This window comes from Anopheles darlingi, chromosome 2, assembly GCF_943734745.1.
Source record: "Anopheles darlingi chromosome 2, idAnoDarlMG_H_01, whole genome shotgun sequence".
Classification (NCBI taxonomy): domain Eukaryota; kingdom Metazoa; phylum Arthropoda; class Insecta; order Diptera; family Culicidae; genus Anopheles; species Anopheles darlingi.
Window position 1 is genome coordinate 47,264,403 of NC_064874.1, and position 12,500 is coordinate 47,276,902.

Consider the following 12,500-nt stretch of genomic DNA (forward strand, 5'->3'; position numbering starts at 1 on the left):
TTCACCGAAGGGCACTGTGGGACATGTTTAACCACCGCCAAACACAAGCGCTGCCCAGCATCGGCCGATGCGGCTGATCAAATCATGGCGAGAGCGCATAAAAAATAGATGAGGCTTTCAGGGAAACTTCAAAACCATGGCGGCATTCCATTACCGTGCAAAGTGCAGTGCCAGTCGGTCGTCTTAGAAGTGAAAAGAGAGAGAGAGAACGAGAGAGAGAGCGTGTTTGTGATGGGAAAAAAGGGAAAACTGAGGAAAATCTCACGAGACAGAGATCGGACCCCTTTCAACGTCTGGGCTTATGGAACCTATATTTTGGCAATCGACAGTGACAGACCCCGACGGTGATGTGCGTAGGACATGCTCTGCGCTGTAATCGATTTATGGTTTTTCGGATGGGGGGGGGGGGTGGGGGGTGGGGAACGGACGGGAAAAAAATCCTTCTCCCCAGCTGCTCTTACACGGTCACGGGCCCACGTATGACAGTGGGCAAGTAGCTGAACCGTTGTTGGTACTTCAAGCGATATTCAAGGGCAGACCGGAACCTTGATTTGTTTAACGTGTCCTTTTGGTTTGGGGGCACCTGAACAACTCGAAATCGAGTGTAATGGGTGGGTGCGCTATGAATAACTTTGCTTCTTCTGAGTTCTGTGGAGCATTAATGTATAACTGTTAAGAGTCTTCCATTGCAAACTAGAGTTTTGCTCATTTTACGGTTATTTGTGATGATGATATCTCATCATAAGTCACGTCAACGATTAGAGGAAAGAGCTCTCGAAATAGCAATTGAATAGTAACACGGAAAAGGAGTTAGATTTGTCCTGCTCGTCATTTAGATTTCTTTAACTGTTTTGTATGGCTTTTTAAGTGCATAATAACATATTTAAATAGTAACACCATGTTGTAAATTCAGCGTTTCAATACTGCTTCAGAAGATGTTAAATTCGCAAAATCTTCTCGAAAAATTATAATAACTAGCCGTTTTTGATTAGTAGTATGAAAAATATAACCAAAGTATAGATCTTTCGTTCATTTAATATAACTATATGGTTAGTAAAACCCGATACAGAAATTCTATCGAAAAATGAAAATCAAAAAGATAATCAGAAGACACTTCTTTAACACTTCCATCCAGTTAAATTTATTTAAAAATATAGTACTCCACATTTACATTACATTGAAACATGGACTTTTTTAGCAACTAGATTTAAATATTATATTCAGCTCCTTTTTGAGTATACTTGTAGTAACTGTTTACTTTTTCTAACACCTTTCTACCCACTCTTAGAACGAACTGTGTTTGATCGTTTGTTGCTCTCATCTTCAATTAGCTCCTTTGGACTGGAGTTTTATATGAAGACATTGCATTATACATGCTCCATTTCTCAATAAGCAATTTTTATTTCTGCTTCTAGTTACTATTTTCAATGCAACTGAATATTGCAGTTAATCAAATAATGAATTTTTTTTCGAAAAAAGTGAATGATGCAGATATCATCCCCTTTTTCATCGCCCCCCAGTGCTCGTTACGGTTACGTCCGGTTCACATGCCGTGCGCATAACCGGCATGACACATTTTTAACCTCAATTTCATTTCAAATGCTTTGCATAAATTTCCCATGATCTATTCATGGCTTTCTGAGCGAGTCTGTTTGTGTACGTGTGTGTGAAGTGTTGAGCAAGTGGGCACACATTGAATGCACACACATGCATTATTCATAGTTTGTGCAGGAATATACAAGCATGTACTACCGGTGTATGTGAAGCAGTGTCGTCGTCTCGCGAGAAGTGAGACCGAACACCGACCTAGTGAGAAACGCTTGACAGATTCGGTAACGAGCGCACGAGCATTCTAATCATGCCATGCCACAGAACTCCAGAGAGCCATCGGGGCCATCGGGCCCCCGTTTTGATCGACGGAAGTGTCACAACACAAACGGCGACTGATATGCGGCTGTCACACGCCAGCACAATTCATATTTTGCACAGTTAGCGCGAAATCTCCAAACGGAATTGATGGTTCCGACGGTTCCGTCCTTTTCTTCCAGCTCTTCCACTGCCAATGTCATCTGAGACTAGTTCCACATGTGTGTATGTGTGTGTCTATGATGGTGTGTAATCAATGGTTTGTTTCGTTTCTTTCTCTCTCTTTCTTGCTCTTCGTCGATTTCCCGTCCCTCCCCACCCCGCGACAGGTCATGTGCAACACTGGAGCGTTACGAGAGATTCCCCTGAAAGCCATCCCGGTGACGGTGGAGCAGCTGTCACTGACGAAAAACTATTTCCCGATCGTCAAGAGTGACGCCTTCGGTGGGTTGCGTGCCCTCCGGAAGCTGTCGCTCGATGGCAACAACATCACCACCATCAAACCGTTCGCCTTCCGTGGCCTTCCCCGGTTGCGCGATCTCTCGATACAGCACACGCCGCTCGCGACCGTCGCCTCGTTCGCGTTCGCCGGGCTCCAGAACGTGTCGCAGATACTGTTGGCCCACAACAAGATTCTGCGCATCGAAGGGTACGCGTTTGCCGGTGCGGTCAACATCCGGTTGATCCATCTGGCCGATAATCCCACCGTCACGATCGAGACGAACGCCTTCTCGAGTCTCAGCAACGTCGACCGGTTAATACTGCCGTCGGGTATCCGGGCGATCGAACCGGACGCTTTCTACGGGCTCGAGACGGTCGGCTATCTGAAGCTCTCGTTCATGGATCTGGCCTCACTGGCACCGTACACCTTCCGCGGTTTGACACACGTGAAGCTGCTGTCGCTGCAGGAGTCCGATCTGGGCATCATCCGGGCCGGTGCCTTCGATGGGCTCGTACACGTCGAGCTACTCAACATTCTCAACAACAAAATCGACGCCATCCAGGAGCTGAACATTACGCAGGCGAACCGCATCCGAGTGCTGCGGATACAGGGGAACCATCTACTGGAAACGCCCGATAGCGGGGCGATCGTGCTCGAGGGCATCGAGACGCTCCATGTAAATAGCAACTACTTCCCGTGTGGATGCCACATCCACACGCTGCTCGATAGTCCGCTGGCCAATGGGACGTACGCGTCGCACGGTGGCACTAGCGGTGATTTCCTCTCCAAGAACTACTGCATCTCACCGCTGGAGGTGAACGGACTGCCGATGAGTGCGATCGACCTGTACTCGATCGGACGCTGTCTGGAGCAGGTGACTCGGGAAAACCTGGAAGCTTCCAATTCGGCCCGATCGAGCGTCTGGCGAGGGAGAACCCGCTCCTGGCAGCACTGGACCGGTGGCGATGGCTGGATGACCGGTAGTAGCAGTACGGGCGGCACTGGCACAGGAACCGGCAGCAGTCGCAACACCGGCGGCAACACCGGCGGCAACACCGGCGGCAATGGCCATGGGCATGGTAGCCACGATGGGCGGCCATTGCTGACGGCAGTTTCGTCGGCCGTGAGATACCTGCTATCGTCACCACTACCATCGGTTCTGCTAGGGATGTGTTTCAAATACTTTAGCATCAAAATTAGTTGAACTTAATGCGGAATGGAACGGAGTGGAGTGGCGCGAGGTAGGGCAGGAGCTAGGATACACGATTTTTGAGTTTAAGCATCCACCTATCAGTTGGCAGCAGGAATTGGAATGTTCTAGGTGTTGATGGTCATTACTACCCAATGGAATGACAGAAAGTGCTTCGGAGTGTAGTCTCGGATGCTCTGTGGAATACATGGCCTCCATCTGAAGTACTACCGATTACTGGTGATGATAATGATGCGATGATGCTGATGCTGGTGACCGATCATGTACTCTTCCGCTGTTCTGGATCCAACGCTTGCTTTTCCACAAATGTCACTAAGGTTGATATTTTCTCTCAGTGCACGGCCTTCTGACCGCTCTTTTGTGGTTTCATTCTGGTCGAGAAGCCAACATGCAACCGGAAGCGTAAGCGGAGAAACCGAAGGGTGGGGAAGCGTTTTCACCGCTATGCCACTGGCAGTGACAAAAAATGGCCAATATTTCCAATTAAACCGTATGCCACCACCGTAGCGGCAAAGCGGGTGCTCTGCCCGGTCAGTGGTTACTGCGGTTGGCCAGCTTTACCCGAGGTGTAGATATTTTATTACGTGGTTTTTCGCGCACACACACACACACACACACAAACACACACTCGGTAGACCAGATGACGTTCTGACCTCATGGCTAGCTGTGATCGATGGTTGCTGCTGCTGTCAACCGCAGGGATACCAGTTTATTTCCGTCGACAAACTCGCCGGAAATCATACTCCTTTGCATTCAGATTGATGCTTATTGCAAAGCAAAGATTTCAAATTGGTCCTCAAAGTGAGATGACGGTAAGATGCCAGTTATCCGTATATGCATATAAATTCACCGGGAACGTGCTGCTGCTCTGCTGCAACCAATGTGCCAAACGGCAACGTTCCGGATCCTGTTCGATCACATGCAGAGTGCAGAACCAAAAATACAAAAAGGAAAAAAACAACCAACAAACAGGGAAACACAAGAAACGCCAGTGTACGGCTATGCGCAGCACGGCAACGAAGTCCTGGCCTGTTTTGCATTCGCAACATAATCACCGGACCGGACTTGGAACCGTAGGACGCTCCGCTAGCGCACCGTCATCATCACCAACATCGAGTGCTTCAAGCCGGTGGCCGTTGATGCCGGTTCTGTCCGTGCTGTTAGCGTTCGGCCGGCGAGCGTGTGTCCATGTGTTTGCACGATCATTAGACTGCATTATCATCGCCAGTATCGCCATCGCCCGATGCTGCACACTGCGGCCTCAATGTCTGCACCAAAACAACGGTCTGCGGACGAGAAGAAGTGTTCTAAAAGATTTTTCCGCTTGTTGAATAAATTAGTTTTGCAGCAATTTTCTGGTGGTTTCTGGCCACCGGCTAGGTGGCTATTCGGGGCTCGCCTGCGCCACACAACCAAGCTTAGATACATGGCTGCGCTCCTACTAATGACCGTGACTGTCTACATCTGCACCCTTCTCTTTGTTTGGGGCCCAGAGTGGTTGGAATGCTACCGCGCTGTGACCGGTGCTTCGCATATAGTAGGCTACGTGAGGAAATAAAACTGACCGATTACACGGAAGCGGTGGCAAATGTTTATTCCTCGGGAAGTTTGCCAAGCTCCTTTTTAGCTGGCTATCAATACATGACAGGGCCACTGTGTGTGTGTGTGTACGATCCTGCCAACGGACCGCCAACGAAAAACTCTCAAGACACTTCAAGTGTCTTCTATCTGCCATGTTATTCCGCGAAACAACTCTAAGCTCGAAAAGAATGCCAATGGGCCATTATGTGCGTCATCACCACGAGTGTGGAAACGATACCCAGGATCAGGGTATAAGTGAACCTTGCATTACAGCCACTTAAACTCAATCGAACAGCAATCAAACTTCGTACAGATTACAATTCTTATACTTTAACATTGTGACACTCAAGAGACGTCCCTGTGTGACGCTCTTGACCCCCATCGTTCTATGCTCACCAAGCCCATCAAAGCCTGTCGTAGCAGAATGACGGCGCATCAGCGTCAGGGGATAGTGCTGCCACACTGTGTTGGCCCAGCTTCTACGTCTGTGCGCACCGTGGCATGGGTCTAACGAATAACTTTGCCACCAGGACCAGCACTCACAACTTTTCGCCACTAATTTGACAGTCAACAAGCCTATGACATAGTATTGCTTTCGGAAACATCAAATTCATGCCACAGCCCGACTTCCGACTGAGCGATTGCTTACTTTTTTTCCCTTCTTTTCCCTTTTTTGTTGCAACAACTTATGGCAAGCTTTAAATGTCGGAATTAATTGTTAGAACCATGTCCGCTCGATCGGTTACGTCAGCTTATGGAGTGCCCGCCCTGCAGAATCTACTTTAAGTTACTAGAACGTGGTTTTGGGATCAGCAACTGTTGAATATAAATGTAAAGTACCTCTTCGCGTCCTCTGTATCCCTCTGCCCACATCTGCACAACACAGCGCGTTGTGCATTCAGCGTAAGAGTGCTTCCTATTCTCTCGAATGTGGTCTCTAGTTTAGCGGGTAACGAAATGGGCTCATGAACGCGAAACGGCGACACTACAATGTCGGCTCGGTATGTGATTGTGAGAGGAATTTGAACATAAATTAAGAAAAAAGAAAACCACACAAAATTATGCTCAAATGCGCTAGCATCACAATGTAAATACTGAGGAGTGCAGCAGCACTAGCATCTAAATCACCATACAAGGAGATGGAAAGGGTGGGACAGGGATGATCACATTACATTAGCAGGTATAATAATAATATACTTTAGCTCATCGCGCAAAACAAGCAAAAACGGCAGTCCAAAAACCAAAAAGGATAAAGCAAAACCGAATAATAAATACAAATGTGTCGGCAAACTATTGCCATACGTAGTCGCGTTTAGGATGCCTCTAGCTACAGCTACATACAATTAGTGCACTACATATTATCAACACTCTGGACTGCTACACTACATATAAGTACTATCAACGAACCCGGTATATCGATTAATGTAATTAAGCCTAAACAAAGAAGCGAGAATCTATTAGCGAACATGCATTGTGCAGTGATTATGCGCCCCTGTGGCTCACTCGTTCGGATAGACACGTATTGACGAGGTGGAAAATGATTCAGAAACCGAACCTACTGCCAACACTGCAGCGATAACCGGAGCGGCTGCATGTATAGGGCCTTGGGCTAACACAGGAAAATAAAATGACCAAATGACAGGCTCAATGCACACAACCATAATCAAAATTACCATCGGTAGATCGTGCCACATGGAGGGCGGTAGACGAGCTCAGTGTGATTGCGGTAGGTTTTTCCCTCTTCTATTTTACCGTTGTTACTGATTTTTTTCTATCAACTAGTTTACAAGCTTGATAAAATGCACATCATTTTCCCGGTAATGCTACTTTTGTTTGCTATAAATCATATATCGTCGCCTTAGTGGACAGTGGAATGCATTCAATGAGGAGACTCATACACGGTCATTCATCCAGATGTATCGCTTAGCAAAACTAACAACAAAATATCAGTCCTCCTATGGTGCTGGTGCTGAAACTAAACGCTACATCCATATGCACCATATGATAAGGCAACCGGTTGGATAGTGAATTTAAGCTCAACTAAAGCGTTACAGGAACGGAACACACATACGCAGAGAATGCTGCATTAAGCCCTCCCCCGGAACCATTGGAAAGAAGTTCATTAAATGATTCCCCTTTCCAGTGGCTGAACCCAACATGTACCATTTTGAATGCTGAGGCTTAATGAAACATTCCGGATTGATACAATTAAACTCGCGTTTCCTGAATTTCGTGGCAAATTGTGGGAAACTGATGCGTGAAGCAAACATGCAACAAACAATTGCTGAGAGGTGAGGGCAGAAGGACAAAAAAACAAACGTTTACAGCATATGAGCTACGCTAACGCCTACCCGAAAGCAAAACCAAGCAAACGAACGATCGAACGAACACCGTTTCCGTTTAACGGAAGCAACCCAGCCGGACACAGGCAACCGGAAGCCATTGTACAGCGACTGAAAATGGTAGATGGAGGGCGGATGGAAAATGCTGCATCGTCAATTAAATTAAGCAATTTCAGCTAATTTTTAAACAAATTCATCACTCAGTTCTGGCGAACGGGTGCCAGCGGAAGCGAGAGGAATTGAAAGAGCCACAGCCAAAGGAAGTGACCGGTGGTCGCACGCCGGTGTTTGGTAAAGTATGGGAAAAGTAATACACTTCTTGAACGCTCTGTTCAGATACTATTATAGCATTAGCGAATCCTTCGCTTCGATTGATTATGTTACTATTGATCGTTCCCTCAGCGTTCGTCCGTACGGTTGTATGAGGGTCGTTATTGTTGTAGTTTCTACACTAAATTGATTTCCATAACCATAACTGTAGACAATTTTGTTGATACGCCTCGCAAGCGAAAATGTTGTTAAATAGCACAAGATGATTTAAACTCCTGCAATGATGCATGATAGGAAGGGAGCTTTTTTCGGTGATGATGGTTCGATTTAAAAACTCATTAGTACTTCGATCGAACCTCGTAATGTGTCGCTGACGTAATGACCACGTCGGTAGCTCACTTGTCGAAGGGATGGTGGTAGGATTCTGGGAAAATTAAAAATCAGCATTAAAAACACAACAATCGCCTCGACCGAGAGGTCGGTGCTGCTTATGAATGTCCATCGCTAGCCGAAACCTACTGGCCGAATTCTGGTCAGTCGGATCTCGGAGCAGGCAGCAGGCAGCCGGTTAGCAGGGACGAATGCAAAATGCGGAATATTTTATGTGTGACAGCAGAACTGCATAAACAGCACGGTAGAGCATAATGAAATCGCAAATGCACTTCGCTGAAAATCACACTAAATATACATACCCGGGAGCACACGAGTACCAAGGGGCACGAGTGGCACGAGCAGTATGAGCGCAGCGCGAGCATGGAGGGCAGCGAGTAATGCAAAAATAATTCAATTATCGGAAAAATACAGCATTTCCCTCGCGCCACCTGATCCGCGTCCCCGGTTGCTGTCCGCATATCCGGTCACTGAAAAATGGCCTACGGGACGTTCGGCGGCGTTTCACGTTCATCTTACCCCGTTGGCTGCTGCTGCATCATCATCATCATCATCATCATCCATGGGCATCACACTGAAACGTTCAGCTGCTGCTGGTGGAGAAACAGCAACAAAGCAACCCATTTTTGTGGTCGCATTTTTCATCGGGCTGCACCATTCGGGACCGGACGGCACGACCGGACCAATGAACTGTAAATATTCCTTCCATTTCATCATGCCCGGATGTGGCCCTTCCGGTGGCCACCACCAACACCACCATGACCCCTGTGGTCGGTTTGGGTGAACCCCTCCCCCCCCCCCCCTAACCCCAGACACTGTTAGGTGCAGGCTGGGAGGTAAGTTTGTGCTGCTGCTACATCCACTTCATCCACGGTTTTTTGTAGTGTTTTTAATTATTTGGTTTAATGTTCGATTGCATTTTGCTACGTGGCGCACTGCTACACCTGGCATGCCACACCAGGTTTCGCGGACCGTCGGACGGGGCCCCGTTCGGTTCCGGCTTCCATTTATCACAGCCACAAGCCGGAAGTGTTTAAAGGTCATAAAAGGGGAAAAAAGCATCCAAACAAAACAAAACAACAACCAAACAGATAAATCACATACACAATAAGAGAAGGGAAAGGTGAAGCATTGTAACACTGGGAATTTCAACGGAAAAACGCCAGCGCCAGCGAGGGTAGCAATTGGTGGTCATGATTTGAGAGAGCCAAAGTCGTGGATGATTTAAATTAATGAAAAATGAGGTCAAAGCAAATAGATTATAAGCTCCACTGCAGAGCGTCCTTGGGTGGGCGTACGGTGTGCATGCGTGGCTGAAGATGTAATAGAAAACTATCCCTTATCCAGGCTACCTAACCTTGTACGAAAGAGCAGTTGTGGGGCACGGCTGCTGATCGATGAGGTCGCATGGTGGCCAGAAGACAAAGATCAATGTAACTTTATCATGTGGTTGTAGTTAAATAAATTAAACAAACCATTTTGTATAAAACCATAAGGGCTCCGTCTTTTTTGGCTTATTTTTGTTTGTTTTGCACCGATGCGACGATGCTGAAAGGTAAGAAAATGTTAACTTGTCAATTCAACAATCTTAATCCTGTAACCATTGTACGACGGAGTTATTCATACATTCACGTCATTTCGTTTACAACCGGCAGAGTTTCCACGCTATTCTTCTTTTCTCGGCTTTTTTGGGTCATTATTCATGATATACTTTTGTCTTACATCAAATTAAAAAAATGTTAAACGATGGTTATTATTGCTTGCAAAATTATTTTTGTTCAACCGAATAATCTTTTTTATGAACGAATATTACAGCCTTACATGCATCGCGTTCACTATCGCTGATATCAGGACGGAAGATTTCGGTCCAGCTCGATTGCTGTGGCATAATCCTTAGATGATCAGATTATTACACGACATACAAAATCCAATGGATAAATTGCGTGTGTATGGCATCTACATCCTCAGGTTACTGCTTTTCAACACTAATTTTAACCCTCTTTCATGTTTCCAGTCCGCCACCAACAGAAAACGTATAATTATTGGTTGAATCTTATCATTCCGTTGCGGCTGATTCGCTGCCAGTGAAATGCATTTCCACCCATCAGAATACACAGCACAGCCTACTGTGGTTCAGTTCCGATCCGTTGATGGCTCATTTCATCTGCATCATCAATGTCATTCATGAGTGTGAACGGCGCTGTTCTGTGGCAGCGCATAGCATCGCTAGCGGAAGAAATGATCGAAGCGCTTACCAGTAACCTTCATCCTTTAACATTCCAATGCTTACCCCACACGTTTTTCGCTTTTCCGTCGTACCAACCTCTGCTCGGCACGTTCCTAGGAGCAACAGTGGTGGGAAGGAGTACGTGTTTGTGTGTACGTGCATGTGAGTGTTGAATGTCAGGTTTGGCTGCCAAATCGCTACCATTAATCAATCTTTAATCAACGCAGCTTACACGCTTGTCGAGGGGTTGGGACCACGCTGACTGCGCTAGATTGGGAAAACGAGTGGAAAACTCCGGCAACCGGTGGCCAAAGTGTCATAAATTTAAAACCAATAACGGGTGTGTACATGTGTGTATCTGTGTGTATCTAGAGATACAAAAAAAAGGAATGGCAGCCTGGCACCCACGTGATTGAAAGGCAGAGCTTACCAGTTTCCATTCGTCGTGAAAGAGAGAGAAAGAGAGAGAGTGAGAGTCATTTAAAGTTCGCCATTCATGGAACGATGTATCTATATTTCAGCGAACAACACTGTTGCTAACGAGGCCGTTCACTCGTCCAGCGCGTCTTTATCAGGCATGTTATTTCGATATTCCCGGGTACATTTTTTAAACCCTGTATTTTTCCCGGACTCCCATAACCAGCTGCTGCTGCTGCCGCTGCTGGCAACGAGCATGTATTTAACCATTAATCCTCTTTTTATGCGAGCAGGGAATGCCCCAGATTCTGTTTTTTTTTTGCCTGTTTTGCCACCTCTGCCAGCTGACGACCCAGACGCGTATGAATTGATTTCCAGCACATGAAGTAGATAAATATTTATTTGATGGCATACAGTGAACGAATGAGCGAACGGATGAGCGGTGGAAAGCGAGGCTATAAACCAAATTCGTCAGTGTCATATTGCCCGAGCAAATGATCCAACGTACGATCGATCGGTTTAACCACGCCGATGCATATGTTTATGCCTTTTATTATCAACTTATTAAATTCAATCGACATCAGAGATGTATATTTTTATTTCATCGAGTTTCGCTTGTCAATAATTCTTCGCAGCCTTTACTTTTCTTGCTGAACTTTAAATTGCAGTAATTTTATTGGGGATTGTGATTTTCACATTCCGTACAATAGTTCCTTAAACACATAGTAAAGAAAGTAAATTCACAAATAGTTCCTTAAAATGAATGAATTTTCTAGCTATTCGTTGTAAGCAAAGCATTAATGATCTCAAACAATATTTTTCTTCAACTACTTGTAATAGTTATTATTTACAATCTTTTAAGATATCCTGTATCTATTGTGCACTTTTTCGTTTGAATTAGTTGCAAAATGTTACGAAAATCTCACTGAAAAACTTAATAAATATGTTAAATCATTTGGCTCAATACTAGACCGAATTCAGCAACTAATTTCGGAGTGAATATAATCAAAGAGTAGAGTTTTACCGCAGAGTTTACCGCTTGATTACCGAAACCATCGGTTGACGCAGTAGTAAGAAGATGGTTTGTGAAGTTTGTTGCTCTGTTCACCATCAGCAGCACCCACCGGTGAGGTTGGTCGGGATGGTGATCATTCTAATCAGCGCAAATTGCATCCCCGGCACTACGAGCCGCCTGTGGCAACCGTCACATAATTTGTAAAGGCAAGCCACTGTGCCACGCCATCATCGCTGTCGTCGTTGTCGTGTAGAGTGGCACATTTCACGTGTCTGCTCTTACCAGAAGAATCGCTACCAGAGACACGCTAAACCGTTCATAAACTTATCCCATTCATTACCAGAAGCGGTGCGGTGTGCGGGCGTACCGCGTACGTTAGTGCACGGCCTGATTCCATGCTCATTAAAAACGAAAACAAGCACACAACAGGCGTACGTGTGCATGGCTTTTCGCCCAAGCCAGCGTGATTGCGATGACGGCTCCAAGAAAAGCGTGAATGCGTCGGGTGCTAGCTGCAGCAGCGTGCACCGGAAAGACTGTCACCATTATCTCCACTTCACATACACAAACGTGCAAAACACACACACACAGAGCGCTAGGTATTCTTGTTTCTGGCCCGAATAGATCCATTGCTGCTAGTTAAGTGCCGGGGCGTGCAGCAATATGCGTCACTGCATTAAACTGAATGCAGCCCCCCAAACCAACCGGGCAAAGGACGACGACACCAATGTGTTATGAAT

The 12,500-nt window shown here is 46.1% G+C and overlaps 1 protein-coding gene across 1 annotated transcript in view; it reads left to right on the forward strand.

Annotated features, from left to right (window-relative positions):
• Positions 1-8,617, forward strand: part of LOC125950964 (leucine-rich repeat and immunoglobulin-like domain-containing nogo receptor-interacting protein 1) — a 9,769-nt gene extending 1,152 nt beyond the window's left edge. The window contains exons 2-5 of the mRNA XM_049679383.1: positions 1,521-1,541; positions 2,196-3,464; positions 6,615-6,693; positions 8,189-8,617. Of these exons, the coding sequence (XP_049535340.1) occupies positions 1,521-1,541; positions 2,196-3,464; positions 6,615-6,693; positions 8,189-8,205 (1,386 nt within the window). The 3' untranslated portion in view covers positions 8,206-8,617. The remainder of the gene's footprint in view (positions 1-1,520; positions 1,542-2,195; positions 3,465-6,614; positions 6,694-8,188) is intronic.
• Positions 8,618-12,500: the final 3,883 nt, after the last annotated feature.